This window comes from Dysidea avara, chromosome 1 (assembly GCF_963678975.1).
Source record: "Dysidea avara chromosome 1, odDysAvar1.4, whole genome shotgun sequence".
Lineage (NCBI taxonomy): Eukaryota > Metazoa > Porifera > Demospongiae > Dictyoceratida > Dysideidae > Dysidea > Dysidea avara.
The window spans coordinates 39,827,992-39,852,655 of record NC_089272.1 but is presented as its reverse complement, the minus strand read 5'-3'; the positions used below and the strand labels follow the sequence as shown (position 1 = coordinate 39,852,655).

The 24,664-nt window shown below is 36.6% G+C and overlaps 1 protein-coding gene across 3 annotated transcripts in view; it reads right to left on the bottom strand.

Annotated features, from left to right (window-relative positions):
• Positions 1-8,733: 8,733 nt before the first annotated feature.
• The window catches only part of LOC136264411 (uncharacterized), a 34,644-nt gene continuing 18,713 nt past the window's right edge, over positions 8,734-24,664 (bottom strand). The window contains exons 1-5 of one of the 3 annotated variants that reach the window (XR_010705107.1): positions 24,555-24,647; positions 16,698-16,808; positions 12,478-12,603; positions 11,864-11,894; positions 8,734-8,956 (exon numbers count right to left, since the gene is read on the bottom strand). Coding sequence is in view for 2 of the 3 variants with exons in the window: in XM_066059143.1 (XP_065915215.1) it covers positions 8,923-8,956; positions 11,864-11,894; positions 12,478-12,603; positions 16,698-16,808 (302 nt within the window). In the remaining variant the exon portion in view is untranslated. Of the gene's footprint in view, positions 8,957-11,863; positions 11,895-12,477; positions 12,604-16,697; positions 16,809-24,554; positions 24,648-24,664 lie in introns of those variants that run through there. The other 2 variants (XM_066059143.1, XM_066059150.1) reach the window with 2 other exon arrangements.

Genomic DNA, 24,664 nt, shown 5'->3' with positions numbered 1-24,664 from the left:
TACCTGTTATTGCTATAGGTATTATGATCAACAAATGTATGCTGTAAAATTGTTTATGCTGCGGCTGTGGTGAACAAAACACAGTACTGAGACCTTGTTGACAATGCTCACATACCACACCAGACCTGTTAAACTGACAATGCATGTTAGAAAACATATTCCAAATTAAATAAGAAATCAAAATTTTTGGGATAAAGTGGAGGAAGGAATTTTATACTTGTGTAGTTCTTACATGTGTAGAGCATTTTTGCAGAATATTGTAATTGAATTTTTTAAGTAAGATTCCTACACAAATCAGCATAAGTTGCCTGTCCAGTAACTAGATTCAAAACTACCATCTCTGATCTAGGCCTGCATCAAATCACTGCTTAAAGGTTCTTAGTTTTACTAATTTGTTAAGTTACTTTATTGTAGTTATACTGTACCCAGTTATACTGATAGCAAAATGTCAGTAACTTTAAGTATATGGAACATATTTTTACTAAGTTTCAAACTCGCAGTAAAAAAATCTGTGAATGCGGGTTTACTGAAAAACTACTAAAATAACAAATAATTAACTGTTGGGATATACCACTCTAGTAAACTAAGAAAATTTAAGCAGTGAATATGCCAGCATAATAAAAAGCACAATAGGCTGGAGTGTTGTGCTAGCATAATGTTAGCATATTAGGCAGATATTTCAAACTATGGAGCTTAATTCCATGAAAATAGATTGATACTCCCTAATAGTGCAGTCAGTGGAAACAGTACATACAGTAGCTCCTTAGATCAATACTTTCTAATAGAACACTTTGTAGTGAATATTCTAATAGAGCATTCGCCGAATAAAATATTCCAAGTTAATTGCAAAATGTGTTGCTAACTTAGGAACATAATGGAAACACCGAAGGGCACAATAGTTGAAAATTTTGGGAAATTCCTGAAAGCACTAAGGGAAAAATTTTGAGCATATTTGTCAATGACCCAAGTTTAACCATCTTGTACAAGGGCTGAGACATTGTGTGGTTTGAATCGTCTGATAAAACTAAAATATTCATCAATTTGAACTGTATTTGAGTGCTGAAGGATTATTAATGTTAAACTACTACCTTGTCCAGTAGGATTTTCATTACAAAATCATGTGCAAAGATACCATTGTGATTCAGTGTTAGATTGTGATGTTCCTTCTGTCCCACTACATATATTTGCTATACTATGTCCTGCTAACAGTTGGGTATCAGCTGATACTGTCAATGTCAAAAGGCTCACACAGGTACCATGTCTCCTCTCAATGTCTATTTAACGTTTCCCCTACTCATCATATCTCAATTTGTCCACTCCAAACATGTTCCAAACTAAATAAGAAGCCTAAATTTTAAGCCGTAACAAGTTTTTCTCATAATACAGCAAAAAAATATCATCTGATGTATCATAATTTACCCTTGCACAGGAAGCATGGTCCCTACATGTGTAAGACTATAATAAAAATTTTGTAGGAAATATTCCCACATTGTTGATTTTGTAAGAAAGGTTCACTGCTTGAAGGTTCTTAGTTTACTAATTTGTTAAGATGCCTTACTGTAGTTATACTGAGAGTAAAGTGTCAGTAAACTTAAGTATATTGAACATAATTATTTTACTAAGTTTTAAACTCTCAGTAAAACATCAGTGAATGCGGGTTTACTGAAAAACTACTAAAATAACAAACAATTAACTGTTCCATATACTGGGGATATACCACTGTAGTAAACTAAGATACTTCAAGCAGTGGTTCCTACACATGGAACAATGTGTAGGACATTGTGTTGGAATATTTCCTACATTTGTAGAATCAATTCAAGTGTACATGTATGATATTGTTATGAAATAAATAACACGATCATATTGTGTATTCCACATAAGCTAAGTTGACTTCCATGATGCTTTCATAGTATCTGTTATTTGAGATTCTGAAGTATACAGGATCTCTCCAAATTTATTGATAGTTGGAAGAAATTATGGTATCAGTTAGGTATATATAGCGACAGGCCTTTTCCACTGTTCTTACATATAGCAATTATAATGTATTTCTTCACTGCATTTCTTAACAAACTTAAATTGATACAATTTTGAACACTGTTACAGTGAATCAATTACTGAATTAATCAAAATAAATTTTACAAGTTCAAAACGACTATATTACTTATGATGCATTTTTTGAAGCAATCATCAATGCCTGTACTGTTTATCACAATCAAATTATTAAAGATATCTATTACAAGTACATAGATGCATCTGTTCAGCAAAAAAAAAGAATGAGGTCCTTTTAAATAGACTAATGCACTTGTATGTATTGCATAGATACATCTTTAAGCACAAACAGATCAGTTTATATAATTAAATTGCATAGGAGAACCAAGTGAAGGGGAGTTTCACCCCCTCCCCCTCCCCATCCACTATACTGTCTGTACATGTTTTCATCATATACAGTAGGTTGCAAAATAAAGTTTACGTTTCGTAATTGTAATTACGGTGTGATTACTAAGTAATTACCATGTTTGTACTGTAATTACATTTTGAGCGTAATCCGTAATTATGCAAAAAAGTAGTTTTTCACCAGCCATATATACAAAATACTCATAGTTACCAATAGAGCATAATTTGTAATTATGTTACTACAGCGTAATTACAATCTAATCCAAAACAGCCAAGCTGTAAAAAAAGTGTGCGGCCCTCAGAAAGGCTATGGTGAAAAAAGATGCGAAATCCAAGGTGGCGGCCAAGAAATGCCTGTGATGGTAGGTTAATGGTAAAAATTTTAATAATGACAATTCAGGTAAATTTTGTGAAGCGGCACAAAAATTCACCTGAATTGTCGTTATTAAAATTTTTACCATTAACCTACCATCACAGCCATTTCTTGGCCACCACCTTGGATTTCACATCTTTTTTCACCATAGTCTTTCTGAGGGCCGCACACTTTTTTTACAGCTTGGCTGTTTTGGATTAGATTTCATTTCTTTTTGTATTTGTATACCCCAAAGCCGGCCTATGGCCAGCTTTGGGACTTTTTTAACCTATGTTTTTTTCTTTACTACAGGAAGAAGTAAAGATGAAGTAGATGTACTTTAAATATTTTATCAGTAAATGTACAAATTATATATATATAATACATATGTGACCGGATTTGCAAAAAGGGGCCTTCCACACACATCCAATTTGCCAACTTTGACAATTGATAACTTCAGATTGGAAAGAGCTATAAATTGCCTTGAAATTTGGGCAGTGGTGATTTCTTTGCAGCTGAACTCTCCACATGATGATTTCTTTGTAGCTGAACTCTCTACAAGGTAATTTCTTCTAGCTGATCTCTCTACAGTGAGATTTGTTTGTAGCTGAACTATCTACAAGGTAACTTCTTCTAACTGATCTCTCTACAGGGTGATTTGTTCGTAGCTGAATTCTGTACAGGTGATTTGTTTGCAGCTGAGCTCTTTACAAAATGGTTTCTTTGTAGCTGAACTCTCTACAAAGTAACTTCTTCTAACTGATCTTTCTACAGGGTGATTTGTTTGTAGCTGAACTATCTACAATGTAATTTCTTCTAGCTGATCCGTCTACAGGGTGATTTGTTTGTAGCTGAATTCTGTACAGGTGATTTGTTTGCAGCTGAGCTCTTTACAGAATGGTTTCTTTGTAGCTGAACTCTCTACAAAGTAACTTCTTCTAACTGATCTTTCTACAGGGTGATTTGTTTGTAGCTTCACTCTCTACAAGGTAACTTCTTCTAGCTGATCTCTCTACTAGGAGATTTGTTTGTAGCTGAACTCTCTACAGGTGATTTGTTTGAAGCTGAACTTTCTAAATGATGGTTTCTTTGTAGCTGAACTCTCTACAAGTTAACTTCTTCTAGCTGATCTCTCTACAGGGTGATTTGTTTGTAGCTGAATTCTGTACAGGTGATTTGTTTGCAGCTGAGCTCTTTACAGAATGGTTTCTTTGTAGCTGAACTCTCTACAAGGTAACTTTTCTAGCTGATGTCTCTACAAGGTGACTAGTTTGTAGCTGAACTCTCTACATGGTGGTTTCTTTGTAGCTGAACTCTCTACAAGTTAACTTCTTCTAGCTGATCTCTCTACAGGGTGATTTGTTTGCAGCTGAGCTCTTTACAGAATGGTTTCTTTGTAACTGAACTTTCTACAAGGTGACTTCTTCTAGCTGATTTTTCAATAGGGTGATTTGTTTGTAGCTTCACTCGCTACAAGGTAATTTCTTCTAGCTGATCTCTCTACAGGGTGATTTGTTTGTAGCTGAATTCTGTACAGGTGATTTGTTTGCAGCTGAGCTCTTTACAGAATGGTTTCTTTGTAGCTGAACTCTCTAAAAGGTAACTTCTTCTAACTGATCTTTCTACAGGGCAATTTGTTTGTGGCAGAATTTTCTACAGGGTGATTTCTTTGCAGCTGAACTCTCTACATGGTGGTTTCTTTGTAGCTGAACTCTCTACAAGGTAACTTCTTCTAGCTGATCTCTCTACAGGGTGATTTGTTTGTAGCTGAACGATCTACAAGGTAACTTCTTCTAGCTGATCTCTCTACAGGGTGGTTTCTTTGTAGCTGAACTCTCTAAAAGGTAACTTCATCTAACTGATCTTTCTACAGGGCAATTTGTTTGTGGCTGTATTTTCTACAGGGTGATTTCTTTGCAGCTGAACTCTCTACATGGTGGTTTCTTTGTAGTTGAACTCTCTACAAAGTAATTTCTTCTAGCTGATCTCTCTACAGGTGATTTGTTTGTAGCTGAATTCTGTACAGGTGATTTGTTTGCAGCTGAGCTCTTTACAGAATGGTTTCTTTGTAGCTGAACTCTCTACAAGGTAACTTCTTCTAGCTGATGTCTTTACAATGTCACTAGTTTGTAGCTGAATTCTCTACATGGTGGTTTCTTTGTAACTGAACTCTCTACAAGGTAACTTTTTCTAGCTCATCTTTCTACAGGGTGATTTATTTGTAGCTGAATTCTTTACAGGTGATTTGTTTGCAGCTGAGCTCTTTAAAGAATGGTTTCTTTGTAGCTGAACTATCTACAAGGTAACTTCTTCTAGCTGATGTCTCTACATGGTCACTAGTTTGTAGCTGAGCTCTCTACATGGTTGTTTTTTTTTTGTAACTGAACTCTCTACAAGGTGACCTCTTCTAGCAGATCTTTCTACAGGATGATTTGTTTGAAGCTGAACTCTCTACAAGGTAACTTCTTCTAGCTGATCTCTCTACAGGGAGATTTGTTTGTAGCTGAACTCTCTACATGATGGTTTCTTTGTAGCTGAACTCTCTACAAGGTAACTTCTTCTAGCTAATCTCTCTACAGGGAGATTTGTTTGTAGCTGATCTTTCTACAGGGTGATTTGTTTGAAGCTGAACTCTCTACAAGGTAACTTCTTCTAGCTGATCTCTCTACAGTGAGATTTGTTTGTAGCTGAACTCTCTACATGATGGTTTCTTTGTAGCTGAACTATCAACAAGCTAACTTCTTCTAGCTGATCTCTCTACAGGGTGATTTGTTTGTAGCTGAATTCTGTACAGGTGATTTGTTTGCAGCTGAGCTCTTTACAGAATGGTTTCTATGTAGCTGAACTCTTTACAAGGTAACTTCTTCTAGCTGATGTCTCTACAGGGTCACTAGTTTGTAAATGAATTCTCTACATGGTGGTTTCTTTGTAACTGAACTCTCTACGAGGTAACTTCTTCTAGCTGATCTTTCTATAGGGTGACTTGTTTGTAAACGAATTCTCTACATGGTGGTTTCTTTGTAGCTGAACTCTCTACATTGTGGTTTCTTTGTAGCTGAACTCTAAAAGGTGATTTCTTCTAGCTGAATTATCTCTTTCTATAGTTGCATGAATTCCCTACAAGGTAACTTCTTCTAGCTGATCTCTCTACAGGGTGAATTGTTTGTGGCTGATCTCTCTACAGGGTGACTTGTTTGTAGCTGATCTCTATACAGGTTACTTGTTTCTAGCTGATCTCTTGAATTCTCTTCGGGTGACTGCTCTATTAGGATGACTGCTCTATTAGAGTATCTCGATCTCGCACTTGCTGCACTAAGTTGGATTTCGTGCTATAACTCCGTGGTTTTAAGTCTGATTCTTCTACACCATTGAAGAGCGTTTCTAAGATGATAACTCCATCTGTACAACGATTTTCAAAGCATTACCCCAAGCGGTTTACCTGGTAGGCGTGGTAAGCAGTCGTTTTTTTATTAGCTAATCTCGATTGCGTAATTGTTACACACTGTTGGTTTTTTCGTTGTATCTTCCTGTTTTTTAGCTCGATTTCTTTCAAACCACAAAAGGTTTGAGGTTCAATAGTTAACCTATTCACCCACCGATTTTCAGCTTCTTCCCATACGCGGTTTACCCTGTAGGCGTGACAACATATTGGTGTTATTTTTCGTGAATAATCGCTCATAACTCTTTGCCTGTTTATCGTATTCCAGCCAAAGTTGGTACCGAGATGCGCCTTTATATCCCCCTTCTGTGTGCCAAATTTCAAGGCAATCGGATATGGCGTGCGAGTTTTATAGCAGTTTTTGTAAGTGTGCGACAAGAAAAAGAAAAATAAGAAGAAAAAACGAAGAAACTGAGCCAATTTTTGAAGTCGTATATCTCGGGAACGCGCTAAGCGATTTCGCTCAAATTTGGAATGTGGAGTGCTGCAGTTGGGGGGCATGTCCACAGCAAAAATCGTCTTGTTTCATCAAGGAAGCACAGAGCTACGGAGGTGCGAAAATTGCGTTTTCTTTCTTCCTGTCAATATACTCACGGGTGTTACGCGCCGGCTTCTTGGGCCGCACGACACACTACCGTGTGTCTTGATTTATCGCGGTTATTAAAGATGACTGCTATATTAGAGTAGCTGACTGCTTTATTAGAGTATCTCAATCCTAGCTGACTGTTCTATTAGAGTATCTCGATCTTTGTTTAAAAAATTGACTAGGTCCTGGCAAGGTATAAAAACTGGAATCGAAATGGGAAACGAAACGAAACGAAACGAAATCAGCCTACAGTATAGTAGAGGACAATCACTATATTATGCACAGTTACACTATAATATATGCACGCAGTACCTGTTTATGCATCAAGCAAGACTCCAGGTGGCAGATTTCTCTGCACAGCGCTTATCGATTAGATAGAGAGCCTGCTCCTATCCGAGGGTCTGGGGACTCTATGTGCTTGGGTAGGTGAGCGTTGATTGTCCCTTGACCACTTTTATAAGAGGAGTGACTAGGAATAACTACTTGATCATTACAAACCGTTTACGGTAAAAAAAGAAGCAGTGGGTTGACGAGTCTGAAGCCATAGGGATCCATCTGTGGCTATTATGGCACGCTTCTTATGAAAGTGGTTAAGGGAACGGATCACCTACCCAAGCACAGAACTTTTCTATTGTATAGTCCCCAGACCCTCGGATAGGAGCAGGCGTTTAATATCTCTAATCGATAAGCACCGTGCAGAGAAATCTGTCACCTGGAGTCTTGCTTGATGCATAAACAGGTACTGCGTGCATATATTATAGTGTAACTGTGCATAATATAGTGATTGTCCTCTACTAGAGTGTAGGCTGATTTTGTTTCGTTTCGTTTCGTTTCCCGTTTCGATTCCGGTTTTTATAACTACCCCTAGGTCCTTGTTTGTAGTAGTATCACGTGATTATTTGAGGTGCATTATAACAACCTTAAGGGCTTAATAAGCTGTCACAAACACTAAAAATCGTAATAATATCGATATCGTGATATTATCGTTTCACCGAAATCTATGCGATACAGATATCGTTTCATTGCAATACCGCGGTATTACTATAATACCGAGAAACCGCCCAGCCCTACTCATAACCTGCAACTGTTCAGTTCAGGCTTTATTCAGGCGCAATATATAGTGTGCACAATATACAGTATGTGCATACAGTAGTACATTCTGTTTCTTTTTCAGTTGTTCATAATAGTCAGGTGAATGTCAACCACTGAATGTATAGTCACTTTAGAGGTTATGGTTTCCATTACTTGGTCAAAACTGCATCAGTATAATAATGTTACATTATTAAAAGTCATTATTTCTGGAAACTTCATAATTACTGTACCTCAGTCACCTTATTACAGGCAGGGCCGCCCAGAGAAATTAAGGGGCCCAGGGCAAAGAGTTAAAGTGGGGCCCTTGACCCAAGTTGTAAGGTGAAGACCAAAAAAAAAAAAAAAAAAAGGTCACAACCTGCTGGCAATGACAATAACTACCCATCACCAACCATATCTCCTTACCTATAAGCTTGCTATACTGCTCCTCTGAAGAATACTGTGACTGCTCTATTAGAGTATTTAGATCTGACTGCTCTATTAGAGTACATCGGTCTTTTAAACAGGTATTCAGGGGGCCCTTCATGGGGCCTCCTGGGGCCCCTTTCAGGCTGGGGCCCGGGGCAAAATGCCCCAGTTGCCCCCCCCCCCCCCCCCCTGTGGGCGGCCCTGATTACAGGATAGATATATAGATGCTAGAGGATAGGTGTATATAACACAGTATCATACTTTTGGGTTCTCATTTATTATGTTGCGGTATGCATACACATTATGTGGTAACTCATGCTGCTCACCAGCCAAAAAAGGTCAACTATTCAATTTTATGCATTTTAACAACTTTTCTGTGATGGTACAAAGGTTGCTTAGTGGAATTGAAGCTTGGTAGAAAGTTATAAGTATTACGTGTGTCCAGACATATAGACATATGTATGCATTTATTATAAGACTGATGTATCTTAAAATAATACTGTACTACCTATATATGCATCATCATGTGTTATAAAATCAATGCAACAATTAAAGTATCAACCTATCAAAACGATTTTGATGTAAACAGCAAGATGTCAGTATAATGAAATAGCAGTAATAGCAAAATGTCAAACAGTTCAAGTTGTATCTTCAAGTGCTAGTAGCTTCTGTCAGACGTACATACCTGTAGGGAAAGGATAAAAACAATAGTGGGTAGCTCTCCAACCCAGACAAATACATGCTTGGAGCTTGCATAATTATACACCCTGTAATTATATGCTGTACACATAAAATCAGAGCAAAAACAATCAGTGGTTAAAATGAATGCATCATATAAACAGGCAACAATGAGAAGTGGTGAAGAAATATGTCTGCGAATATGCTGCATGTGACCAAGTTTGGGATACTGGTTTTGTGCCCATGACAACATCCACATGTTTAAATTTACAACATAAACACAAATACATAATCAAATTTCATTGTCCAAAACTACAAATTAAAGTGGTCTGCTTTTTTCCAACCCCAGGGGTTATTGATGGAGTTCTGGCCAACTAGGAATTGGCTGTAAGTTCTATATAAAGATCAACCTTGTAAACGTTTTTTTTGTTTTAACTGGATTAGAGTCCTGAATAGCATTGATTGGCTGAATTAATTTTTGCATGATCCACTTTCACTAATAGACAAAACCTTGTTGTTGTCTGCTTGCACAGTGAATGACCTGGAAATTACAGAATTGGAGCAAATTTTGGTACACTAAGCCTTGAACATTGGGGAACGTTATTAACATATATATTGGCTGTCAAATATAAACAAACAGCTATTCTTTTAATGGAATATGGAATTATTATTGAGTAGTTCTGTACAGAGGTGTAGGGGGGGGGCATTTTCTTCCATCACTAAGTGTTCCATCACAAGCTTACCATTATAAAACTGACATGCAAATGACTATAAATTATGTGCGTTACTACACGGTATCACCAGGGGTTGCTAGTGAATGCACACACAACATTCAATTTGTCCGTGAATTCACTGAACGAAAATATTAGAGACACAGTTCTATATTTAGCTTAGATTACTCACGTGATAGAGTATTTTTGAACTTAAAAAGAGTGACCCACTCAAAGTGACCTTGCAGGAATCGCAACTCACAAGTGACAAAGGAAACCAGATGATGCTATGAACCTACTGCCTTCAAGGTGATTAAATGTACCAAGCTTATTTTCTCGAGTTGATCACACTGGATCTTCGTACAGCAGTGCAGTGGATGCAAGTCTAGTTTTTTTACTTTATCAGTCAGGTGGATCAGTCGCAAGTTCTGCTAGCAAGACAGGTGTTGGAACTGGGATTTCATGCAATACGTGGCATTTGATTTGCCTGCTAAAGTGAGTGAACACGCCATCCTGTCCGCAGAGTGCTAGGACTGCAGTACAGGCTGTGGCTAACACAAAGTAACTTGTATTCACACTAAATATTGACACTAAATATTGACAATATAACTCTGCTGGATTGTGGATGAATTTGTTGGAGTACAGTTGTGGCACATGCGATGATGCTCGACAAATATACCTCCATTGATAATTGATAAGCAATCAGTACTGAAATAGTTACGTAGCTAGTTATGTAAGCTGCAATAATACAACACCGTATGTTGGCTAGCCCACCATTGGGTCGTATGCTTTTTTTTGCAATCATGAACAATTTTGAGTGTTTCGTGGGGGCATGCTTGGCCCTCCATCACCTTCTGGCTAGTTTCGGTCCTGGTTCTGTATAATAGTGTTTATGAAAGTTTACTACTTTTCCTGAAAAATCTATTCAAAAGTGAGCATTACCAAGCAAATAGTTTACCATTAAAACAGCCCAAAACTCTCCCAAAAGTGTTTACAGATTTAATTAACAGAGTTGTCTGCTGATCATTGACTGAGTGATTTAGAAAAGTACCATTCGGCAACAGCTAATGATGTGGGTTTGATTTTGAGTAGTGAAATGCTGCCTTTTCCATATTGCAGTAAGTATAATGCATAAATCATGGATTTAACTTTGCCCTTCTTTTTGTCCCATTGCTTTCTACCTGCAGCACAAAGATATCTTCATGTAATAGTAGCACATCTATGGGTTTGTGTGCTGCTTATCTTATAAGAGGGAAATGGGAATTTTTGTATCACATCTATAATTGTCAATGTAAATGGATTGCTTCTAGGCAAAACTTTTCGTACCTGTATAATGTACCTGTATAATTTTCAAGACTGTGTAACAGACAGGAACAAAGCTGAAAGCTCTATATATACTAGTAATCACTGTTGGTGAATATATATGAGTTCACTAATGTTACAAAAAGATACACAAACAAGTGTAAAAATAGAGCTACCTAGTAGAAATCAGTATACTAAATGCTAAAACAGGACAAATCATATTTTCATTAATTAACTACCAAACTGTCAGTAACTACTGTATGCATGTTATCTGGAGGCTGTGTATGAAAAAAGGGGCTAAGCTTCCATTATCACTACTTTCTACTCCTCTTTTGTGAATGCCTACACAAAGAGTAGAAGGGAGTGAAACTGCTGTCTCTTCTATCCACTCAATTATGAAACACTGTGTTGTGAGCTGTCAGCCATACCAAGAGTTCTGTAAAGGATGCTTGCATTTCACATCACTAAAGCCATCATATATAGGAAGCATTTTGAAGCTTTTGTGTGATTGTCTTCAAGATTTCTACATATGCAAAAGTGGCTACATATAGCATGAGGCTATAAATTTTTTTGTGACCAGATTTTATGAAATTGGTCCAAATTTCACAACAGACAAAATCAAACTAATACCACCAGTAGATAGCTACCATACTGTACTGTTGATTTTGACCCTTGGCATTGCTTGAGGCTAGTTTTATATACGATATGTCTTTTCTGAGTGGTGTGGCAAGCTCAAATGGCAATTTCTGGCCTTGTTAATGACCTGACTTGATGAAAATCATTGGTGTGCTGATGAATGGCCTGTTACCAATATGTTAATAGTTTAGATCTTAGTATGTGTACATTGCATGGTATATAATTATGTAAAAGGCAATAAGTAAAACACATACATATATACGTACTTGGTTTGCTGCAAAGGCTCATCACCTGCATCTATAAAGATTATAGGCATGTCATATAATGATTAACACATTTATGCAGGCAAAGATATGTAGTTTATGCTAGGATTGTGCCAGCATAATTTTGACTAGAAAAAACATCAAGCATTATGCCAGCATAATGGGAACAATTTTCAAGACATCTTAAAAGTATAAAGCACAATTTGTGCATCAAAAAAAACATATTATATTGTAACCGTATTCATATCAAAAACATATTTACTGTCTCTTAGACATTTAGACCGATATACTCTAATAGAGCACTCACTTATTCTAATACAGCAGTCAGATCATACTGATATGGTCTAATAAAATGGTCAGCTTTTGTGTATAATCATGACTTTGAATACATATATGCAAAATTAAGCATAATTGGCTCAAGCCAAGCTCACGAGTGCTTGTTTAAGCACATAATAATGGTATGCATTAAATACATGCATATGCATATGTATTTAAGTGTAGCATAAACCTACTACGTATGTATATAATATATATATACTACACAGCACAACAGTGTTTGGAAAATTTGATATTGTGTGCATGTACAAAGTACCAGTACCTCACATTTATGTACATACCTTTAGTGACCTTTCTTTTATCTTCTATGAGGTTTTCATAGATGTACCATATGACAATGGTCAGACCACAAGAACAAATTCCCAAAACGATAAAGCAGCAGCTGTTCATTTCTGAACTATCAGTGCCTTTAGACATAAAAATGTGATAATGATAAATTATATTTTGAGAGCTATGTTCATGTGTGTACTATACAGTATGTATAGGTATAGTGTGTATATGTACCACTTTCACACCTCAGATCAAAGGAAGCCCACTGCTTTAACGAGATCTACGCACTGTACCAGTGTGTATATCTCGATAAGCCAGTGCATATATCTCGTTAACTCGAGATGTTGCCACCTAATAAGAGTGCACACTATATTAAGAAATCATTAGATTTCTTTGATGTTACACTTTATTTCTCTTCTCATATATAAGGAAGCAAGCAAGCCGTGATCGTGGGTTTGAATTTTGCCAAACAAGCTGTGATTGTGGGATTCAATTTTAATACATCTTTTGTAAATGTAATGATTAAAGTAACATAATTAACACTAGTCTCTTAAAATTGCTATATTAGCAAAAATAAAATCAAACTACTATTTGACGTATTAAAATTGAATCCCACAATCACAGTTTGTTTGGCAAAATTCAATCCCATGATCACAGCCTACTTGGTTCCCTATATAAGAGAAGGATATAGTAACTAAACATTTTGCCAATTAGGTAAGTCTGCATGCTAAAGTAGAACATATTAGTTATACTACGGGCACTTGTACTTTTCCTGTATATATGTACTCGCCCTCGGGCCTGTGCATATATATCAGGCAAAGCAATTGTGCCCATGGTATAATTATTACATATAATCCATGTAAAATCAGCAAGGTTGTAAAAAAAATGTGTGACCTTCAAAAGTCGGGGTGAAAAAGGTGTGAATCAAAGGTAGCAGCCAAGAAATGGCTGCAATGGTGTTAATGGTAATGTATTTTAAATAATGACTGTGTGTATTATTATTATAACAAGTATAAGGAAAATTAGACTCTATTTAGGCTATTTTGGGTGGGTAATAAATCTCATATACAGTACTCCACCTTGTTTTCTAATATACTCCACGCCTTCAGGCACAATATAGCATATGCTCAAAATCTATGTTTATCCAATCACTACACATTGTTCACGTGCAGTGATTTAACGAGTGCTATTATTATGTCACGTGAGGACCCATAGTTGCCATGGCACTAGTATTATCTCAAGAAAACCAGCCGCTTTCGCCGAGCCTACAGCAGAATCAGCCATGGATGAGGTAAGTGTTCTGAGTGTAATGTGAAATAGAGTCTAAAGCAGTTATACGGGTACAATGTGGAGTCTATGAAATTTATAAACGCTCGTGCGCTACAGCCCGGGCCTTTGGGTTTATAAATTTCATAGACTCCACATTGTGCCCGTATAACTATTATGTAGGAATTTAGGTTTGATTAGAGATCATAGAAAAAAAGTTGAGAAACAAGGGAGGTTGTCTGCACCTGTAGATATACTAGTGGACATTTAATCCTTAATTCAGTCAATTAGGAAATGTCCACTAGTATATCTGCAAGACCTCCCTTGTTTTTAAACTTTTTCTATGATTCCTAATTGAACTTAAAAAATTCCTGAGTTTTCCTTATACTTGTTTGTTTACTTTTATGGTGACGGGTGAACCCACATATACCGTATCAAAAGAAATATTGGTGCCACAGTTAATTTTTTCATCTGAATGCATGCCCCAACTATCAATTACTGACTCAAAAGTGAAGTGACCATTACGCTTTGCTTTCAGTTATGTTTAGCCCATTACACAGTGTTACAAACTAAAAACAGTGGAAGAAGCACCTCTGCAATTAATCCACTTACCACAACCAAAAATGCAAATGATTCCCACTAGCAAATATAGGGAAGCCATCATGCACTATCATGAATCGACACCTTGGCAATCATGCATACTTACAGTAACTTGGAAAGAATTTATTTTGTTATAAAACTCTATTGCAAACAAGTACAGGCACTATAATGTAACTTTATATAGTCACAGCCACGAGAATAAGGAAGCACACATTTATAGAGCAATTATCACAATTATATTGCTTATTAGTTATTGCATAGCTAGATCTTTTAGCTTTGGTATCAGATTGGTAGGTATTTTTCTGTATTTGTTGTGAACTATAGTTTGTTTTATATCATAGTCATTGTATCTTTAGATGAGAACAATGATATGTGAAAAAAAGCCTCTAAGCCAGTTTATAGTTGGCTTTGGAGTGTTTAACTCTTAAACTTGCATAGTTCAGAAAACTGGATTTGGTACAAATAAACTTAAACCAAACAATACTTTATGGCAATTTACATGCATAGTTTCAAACAGCCATATCACATGAAGCATGCATCCAGTCTCTTACAAAAGCAGATTTTATTAATTGGCAAGTAGAAAGCTAAAGTTTTAACATACAACATACAACAAAGAACTCACCCACTTTGAAATGTTGAATCATTTTATTTTATTTTACCTTCATATTGTCACTGTGCTCATTGGCCATTCAATAAATCACATGATATAATTATAATGCCAAGCAACATGATGTCAAGAGAAAGCTGATAGGACAAAGTATAGCCAAGTTAGGGCTTTTTATCCATCTTAAGGTGAAGAGGAAAGACAAAGAGGTTCTTCTTTTGTAATTTAAGGCACAGCATGACGTTCTGGGTTGGAAGGATCTGACAAAGGATGGGACCTTTCAAACCAGGGTTTTTATATACAGAAATAGTAACACATCCCCTAGTAGGGTGAAAGGCTGACTCAAGACTCCAATACAGCAGTCACCCTAATAGATGTAACTTTAACAGTTCTTGCACTATGTGTAAAATCTAGTTTACTGGACAAAATGCTTTCAGTGCTTGCGTGTGTTTTTTTTTAAATGACTAAGGGTTTAAGGGTCGAAATACAAAAAAGTAAAATCTATGCAAAAACAGCCAAGCTGCATAAAAAGGTGTGACATTCAATATCCTGGTTGGAAAACGTTGTGTAAATCAAAGGTGGCTGCCATAAAATGACTGCAATGATTTTGATGATAATAAATTTTAACAATGAAATTTATTAGCATTAACATCATTACAGCTACTTCATGGCCACAACTTTTTCACCCAGGTTTTTGAAGGCTGCATTCTTTCATACAGCTTGGCTGTTTTTGCATGGATAGTTATACCATAGCTGTGAGGGATTTCGCTGATATATACACCAAAAGCCCAAGGTCCACAAGCCCGAGGGCTGCAGGTGTATATATCAGCAAATTCCAAGCAGCCTGGTATATATAAGTGATATGTGCACTCACCTAATAGGTGAGAAAACTACAGAGCACTCACTCAGTTTATTTTATACACTGGTATCTGATGATAGATCGTGATTTTAAAAGTGTGGGCTAATAATGTCCCCTGCATCATAATTCTCATACACAATGTTACAATTTATCATTGTGGATTTGAATCTTTACTTTACTTTTCTTGTACTAGATTAAGGTTACTAACTTCGTTATTGGGACAGTTAGTAAGTTACTATATTATAAGTAAAGTATATAGGACTATAAGTTAATTTTAAGTGAAGTGATCTTGTTCCATGGTCTGCTTAATGGTTAACACATGATGCATAGAAGTATGCATTCACGCATCACCCAAATGATTATTTAATGATCCTTTATCATAGAAAAATAGTTTGTTAACAATTGACTCATTGTACAGTTGCTAGGCCAAAAGACAATAATTCTAATAGAACATTCAACCAACAAATATGCTTGTAATACAGAAAAGTTGATCTTAAAATTATATATGCTTCAATATTATTCTGGTAGAAAAGGAACAAGATAGCAAAAAGCAGGCCAAGAGGCAGATTTGGAGGCATACACATACAAAATAGTAGACATCTAGACTAAAATGGCTAAACTGCATGGCCCTTAAAAAAACCAAGACAAAAAAAGTTGCAAAATCAAAGGTGGCTGTCAAGAAAGAGTGGTATTGATGTCAATAGCAACCATTTTAAATGATTACACAACTTTTCACCCTAGCTTTGGTGGGCCACACCTCTTGGCTGATTTGGTATGGAAAGTTATATACCTTCACAATAATAGTTGAAATTTTGTTTTTGCATAACAAAGGTCAGTACCTCTATCTCATGTACTATATGTTCAGTAAGTTTGTGAGCATCCTTATACAGGTGTATACGTACCTTCAGTCCTTCTCACGTTTTTACAGAAGAAAATTATTATGGATGATATGCAGCACCCAAAACACAAACAGATTACAACAATTATGATGATCCACCAGAGAAATGACTCTTCTATAATATCAAACAAACATATACACATATTATACATTGTACATGTACAGTAGTACATATATACTTGATTAGTGTTTGCAATTTGAAAAATCAATTTTACAAATTGATCCACCTAAAATTGTGGGATGTTTATTGTAACACTCACCACTAGCTAGATCCACTATGAAACTGGAGACATGATTATTGTTTTCACAAAACTATCATTTTTAGTATCTCACAAGACACAAAATTTATTTTTAATAATTTTATACCACATGAAACTTACTACTTAGTCAGATCTTGTCTAGAGTTATTGTCGTTAAATAGTACGCACAGCAATAGTGCTGGCACAAGAGTATTTCTTTAAAAATTGAGAAACTAATGTTAATTTTCAAATTGAAGCTGCCCTACCAGCCAAGACAAGTAAAGCCAACTTTTCTTCACAGTATTGTTATATGGTTAGATGCATGGTCTGCCTATTCTGTTAGTCTGGAAAGGATCTGACACTTCTCACCATCTGAGTAATGAGTGTCAAATCTTTCTGCAGCCATAAGGAATTACATTGTACTTTCTAGCCATTTCCAGTGCTATTGCAGCCATAATAACCATCAATTGTTGACTAGAATGATGGAAAAGATGTCCCTAGATGGTGGTTATCAATAATATTACTTCATCCATAACCTCCACACATTGTTCAAAGCTCTACACCACCAAATCGTCAAGCTGGGTGGAGCTACTGGTATACTGTACTGCAACACATGAAATCACAGCAATACCAACTGCTACTACATACTATCAAATGCTATGGACCATAATTCATCATCATTCTAAATAACTTAGATGACCAGTGTGATATCAGAATTGCTGGAAGGACTTTAGTGTTACTAAAGGAAACCCAGGTAACAAAGCACTCTAATTTGATACTCTCCACCAGGATGGCGAGAAATTTCTGATCTTTTCCAGACTAACAGAGTTGACAGATTATGCATCCAACAATGTTACACACTGTGAAGAAATGTTGGCTTTTCTTGTCTTGGCTGAAAATTTTTATTTCATTTCTTAACTTTTGAAAGAAAGCACCCTTGTGCTTGGAATCCAGTGAATCATTTGCTTATTATTGTACATACTGTAAATCACAAAAAAAAATTTTCCATCAAAAATTTTTTTCCCTGGCTGTATTGATGAAAATTAAAGCAACAAATTATTTACTATAGAAAAAATTTGTGTACAAAAATATTAATGTCAGGTATTCCATCACAAAAACTTTTCGTCGATTATACCAGTGACGAAAAATTGTTGCGTCGAAATTTTAATAGACGAAAAATTTCTATGCCAAAACTTTCTGATTTATGGTACTTCTTAACTACTAGATAAGATCTGGCTGAGTAGTAAGTTTTATCTGGTCCTTTCTGTGAAGCATGAAACTTTAAAAATAAATTTTTTCATCTTATGAGATGCTAAAAGTGTTATTTCCATAAAGACAATGATTGTGCCTCCGGTTTCATAGTGGATCTAGCAATGGGGTACTGCAATGAACATCCCAAAATGATAGGGGGATTGATTTTGTAAAAGCTGATTGTTGGATTGTGGACCCCATTATACATACATACAGTACTGTATATACACATACATATGTAGTTATAACATGCTTATAGGAATATGACTAGTACACACAATCCTTAGAGCAAGCTATGTACATGTTATAATCAAGTTTTATGTAAATCAATGTTATGAAGTTACAATCATGTTATAAATAGTATATTCTACACCCTAGTTGAAGAAATGATCAGAGATAGCAATTTATAGTGAAACAGTACATGTTAGTATAGGTAATCACACACAATTTAGGCTTTTACAAGTACAATTATTCCCTAATATATAGCACGAAAATGTGTCTGATTGTCTACTAGTCACATAGTGACCACTCTTAGTGCTAATTAATCTGGCAATCATAGCTACTGTTACAAAGCAACAACAGAAATTCAAAAATAATGACTGCAGATGGCTATTCACACTTAGCAACTATTGCTATGGCAATAAAGTAATATTTACATTAGAAGAAGTTACCTAGCAACCATACTACTGTGGCTATGCAATAGGGCATCTATCACTATGGTAACATCAGTTGCTGATAGAATCACTCCATGCTGTCGGATTAACAGTATAGTTACAATAAACAAACCATGCAATTTGGGATTAATTGCACTCCCTACTATTGGAACTAATGTATGGAAAACTATGTGATTAGTGGTAGAATCACTGATGGATTAGGCATTTGAGAAACTTTAGCACCAATCTACTCATTATTACTGAGTTATCCCCAAGGAGACAAAAGCTAATCGGCAATCTTCTCAGCAACCAAGGTAAATAATTGTGACTGGATTATGTAAAAACAATCCAAATCGTACATTAGAAGTTTCAAGATAAACAGTTTTAAAGGATTCAAGTCAGCATAACTTGCTAAGGATAGCAAGCACGCGTATGAAATTCTCACAAAAGATGTATCAATATATTACCTTTCAGACCACTACCAGTACTTGTATCTGCTTGTAGAGTTTTCTGCCAATAAGATAGGAAATCTGAGCAGTTGAACAGGCGAAGTATAGTAGTATCATGAGTACTCACAAAGTGGTGGGAGGGGGGTGGAAGGGTGGACAAGAGATAGAGTTCAAAATGGAGGCAGACCATGATTTGGAGTCCAGACACTATATTACAGGGCTGTGCTGGCTCCTTAGTGGCTGACATACAGCAAAATAATTTCTGGCTAGCATTATCAGGCTGTCCACCAGTAAACCACTGATTCTTGCCAAGCCAGGTCCTTTACAAGGCCAGAAACTGCCATTTGAGCTCTCCACACCACCCAGTAAAGACGTCTGTTCAAACCAGCCTCGAGTAGTTTGAATAGTACTGAGGGTCAAAACTAATAGTACGATAGTGTAGCTATCAACTGGTGGTGTTAGTTTGATTTTGCCTGATGTGTGGTTTGGATATGTTTTGTAAAATCTGGTTGTTTTAGGTGCTCGTTATTGAGTTGTTTAGGTAATAATTTGCAGATTGTATAAAGTTACTGTACACCATGTATGGTAAGTGTAGCCACAAACCATAGTAAATCACTTATACAGTATACCACAGTGCAGTGATTTTGAACTTCCCCACAGGTGTAGTATGTGACCAGATTACAAAACCGATCCAATTCATACATCAGACAAAATCAAACTAACACCACCAGTGGATAGCTACACTATCGTACTACTACCTTTGACCCTCAGTACTACTCAAACTACTTGAGGCTGGTTTTAACAGACGTCTTTTCTGTATGGCATGGAGAGCTCGAATGATGGTTTCTGGTCTTGTGAAGGACCTGGCTTGGAAAGAGTCAGTGGTTTACTGGTGGACAGCCTGACAATGTTGGCCAGGTGTTTTTTCTGTACAGCCCTGTAATCTTGAGTCTGGACTCCAATTGTGATCTGCTTCCATTTTGAAGATTTTCTCTTGCCCAATCCACCACCTCTCACCCTCCACCCCTTTGTGACCACTCATGATACTAACTTTGCTCATCCAACGGCTCAGGTTTCTTTCTTATTTGGTGGGAAACTCCACAAGCAGTTACAAGTACTGGTAGTGGTCTGAAAGGTAATAAACTGATGCATCATTATTTTGTGTAAATTTCATATGTGCTTGCTATCCTTGGCGAGTTATGCTGACTTGAATTAAAACCGTTTATCTCAAAACTTCTAATGTGTGATTTGGATCATTTTTCCAAAATCCAGTCACATATACAAGTAACTACAAGGTAAAAATTAGGAATTTTTAGTTGATTAGGGATCATAGAAATGAAACAAAGGAGGTCATTTACACCTGCAGATACACTAAAGATACTTCACTAATTAGGTGACTTCAGTCTATAGCCATGAATAAAGTAGTCACTAACTTACAGTATCTGCAGGTGTAGGACTGGGTCACAAATAAACAAGTAAATTGTTTACGTATAAGACAACCTGTATTATGTTTCCTCTAACTGTGATGTATAGTAAGTTTGGTAGGACCTCCACTATCCAAACATTTGTGTGCCAGTTCAATAACAAAAATAAGTGAATTTGTTTGAATTAATGAAGCCCATTCATTTATATAGAAAGTTCTGTTCAACTACCCTAATAGAACATACACTTACTCTAATAGAACGTTCACCTAATGACAGAATACTCTAATAGAACAGTCACTTATACTGTTCAGATGATCAAGAGTTTGGATAATCGAGATTTGATGTCCTACTGTATCAGCTGGTTATGCCACCATTGCATAGCACTTTATGGTGGCCTTTACCTTGTATAAATAATTTGAATTTGGTCGTCTTCAATGTATACGGCAATGCTACTGTATGAACAATGTAAAAGCGGTCAAATTCAAACTATTTTATTGTTACCAGAGAATCTATACACTTTGCTTTATTGATTAGCATGTACTTCACAGATTAGCATTCAGCAGGAGGTTCACAGATAATGGCACAATTCTCCTGCTTTCAACCCAATAAGTGAGATGTAAGAGGTTGTCAATCGCTTCTTCAGTGTCCACACATTTCCATTACTACTACTGGGTTGACTTAACTAATAGCAGAATAACCAGTAAAAAAACTGAGATGTGTTCCCAGGACCTCATCAGTTATCATACAAAAAATAAACTAATGGCTAGACTATTGCTACCACACAATCATCGCCACCCACTAAACTATGTGCACATATGGGCACAAAAATTTTATACACACACACACACACACACACACACACACACACAAACACACACTATGCATGTACACACATGCACACACGTACACACAGATGCACACATGTAGATATATATATACAACACACACACACACATACGCACACACACACATATGTACACACACAGATGCACTCATGTAGATATACACACATACACACACACCACACACACAAGTACACAGACAAATGCACACAAATGTGCACACATATTAGACAGATATACACACATGCACATGTACACACACACACACACACACACACACACACACACACACACACACACACACACACACACACACACACACACACACACACACACACACTCGTACACACAGAGATGCACTCATGTAGATATACACACAAACACACACATACATATAAGCATACACACACACATACACACACACACACAAGTACACGGACAAATGCACACAAATGTGCACACATATTAGACAGATACACACACATTCAAGTGTACACACACACACACCACAGAGTGGGCATGATCAGGCATTTGTTCAACCATCGCAGTTCTTTCCCAGCCATCAATTTTTGCTCAGCCATCACAGTATAGCTAGCTCAATGCTAGTTATGCTACACTAGATTCATAGCAGAGCACAAGCAACACTGTGACAGCAGCAGCACACACATACCACATTGTTTGAATTATGATTTTGCCAAAGGCCTGAATCCGCCATTGGAAACAAAAAAGCAAATTCTGCTCCATACACTTGATAATAATTATATGCCATGAGGGTCGGGTGGAACATGGAATGGAGAGAAGGTCAAATGTATGCAAAGCATACATTTGTTACAACGCAGTCAATTTGTTACTAAAAAGTTGGCCTGACCCAATTTTACCCAAACTGCTTTCAGGAATCCCTTCAGTATCCCCCATTTTGCTTGCATTATGCTCCTAGGTTAACAACACATTTCTTACCATATTTTGGAATACTTTAATCAGTTAGTACTCTCTCTATAAGAGCAATTCAGTACAAAGTGACTGTTCTATTAGAGAGTATTGATCAAAGGAGGTATGCACAATGTATTTTTGTGCTACATTGCTTGTATTTTCCAATGACTGCTCTATTAGGGAGTATCGATGGAATTAAGCTAAATAGTTTGATATATCTACCTAATATACTAGTATTATACTGACATGCGTAGCACGCTAGCCTATCATGCTTTCTATTTTGCTGGAATATTTGACACAGGCCTACTAAGAAGCATGCTGCATAAGTTTTCCTGGTTCATACATTAACACCCCTGTCCTTCATGCTCATTTAGGACACAATATTTATTAAAATATTTTGAGTATATCATAGGTCTCTACTTCCATTTGATTGTAGCTTGTAAGTAAATTGTTTTTATACTTGGTTCTTTATCCAGGTTTACTAATTTTGATGTCACATGATGTTCAACTACAACGATCATCACCAATGGATACTGTAGCTACAGACCATGGCCAGGGCTAAAACTTATAGAATAGCATATAATTAAGTGTATCAATTTGCATACCATGCAAGCAGCATTGTTTATATTATAGCACAGCTAGCTATAGATCTTGTGTGCATATAATATTACTATTTTTTTATAATGATTCACATGAACATGAGCATCTTTTATATGTGTATAGACACGATACTAGCTTTGCCCATCCATCAGAAATTGGCTGGTTATACTCTGACGCATGCACACACACAAGGGCACACACAAGGAACAGGACACATTTTAAACTTTTATCTTAGTCTCTCAGATGATAGCAACACTTGTAGCATTGTTCTAATTGTGATTTTGGCGAAAAGATCGAGATACTGCAGTCAGGCAATATAAACTATAAGCTACTCTAATATAGCAGTCATTTAGCTACACTGGAAACTCCTTTTCAAATTCCTGCGTATGCCCCTGACACAAATGCACGTGCACACAAACATCACATGTAGACAGACACACACATACACTTTCTAAAGAAGTACATACATGTACATGCGTTTTGTATATGTGTGTGTATGTAACAAGGTATACAGGCACAAAACATCAGGGCAGAAAATAGTTGATGGAATACAGTTACGTATGAGATACAAGGAAAGTTTAACCATTGTTTGAGAAATTATAACATTGGTGGATGAGTGGATTGAATGGACATCAGAGGTAGTCTTTCTGCAGCAGTATGGAAATGAAAAAAATAGGTGTCACAATCTTATGCTTTAAAAATCCACTTTGTACTCCCAAAAACTAATACATTGTAAATACAATAAAACTGGTTGCTCCATATTATCAGAGTCCAACTTATGGGTGGCCAAGAAAGAAACGCCTACAGTTTTGAATCGATGTTACAGATGTTACCAGTGTTTTCATCAGCCATATGAAAATTGAATGGAGGACAAAATGCGATGACCATTGAAATAAAGGGACACACAATAAGCAAGTTGAAAAATCTCTTTCAACAGTAGAAATCTAAGGTGCAAGTCAGCCACACAGGAATTGAGTTAAATCATCAGGAAAACTCTCGACTTTATGCACTGAGGCAAAGGGAAAAAGCTGATTGCTAGGCTGAATGGAGCCCTTTTGGCTGTTCTAATAAGGTGTCTTTCGACTGCTCCTGAAGAGACTGGTGGTGGAACAGGCTAAAGTGTGAGGGGGCAAACTTTGACCATGAAACCCAATTCAATTTGAAGCATACAACAGATATGTTGGGGATCTGGGTGCTTGCCCCCAAATTTTCATAGTTTAGAAGCCCAGAGAGCCAAGTTCACTGTTCTTAGCTGCTTACAGTTTTAAAAGGAAAAGCAAAGGTGACTATTTTATTAGAGTAACTAACTGCTCTATTAGAGTATCTAGATCTTTTCTTCCAAGCATTGTCCACTTGTCCACTTGGTCCCCCTGTTTCCACCACCTATGGCTCCATTAATTTTAATTAATTAACAGGTTTTCATGTTTTTGACATCTGCCTATTAGACTCCACCCTACTTAATTAAAACAAAACCTTCTACTTCAGCTTGTTGCTCTCATGTATGGTGCTCGTGTATTCTCCCTTTGTTTGGTCGAGTGTCTCTCACACCCATATCTCAATAGGATTAGTATAGCAGCTAAGTG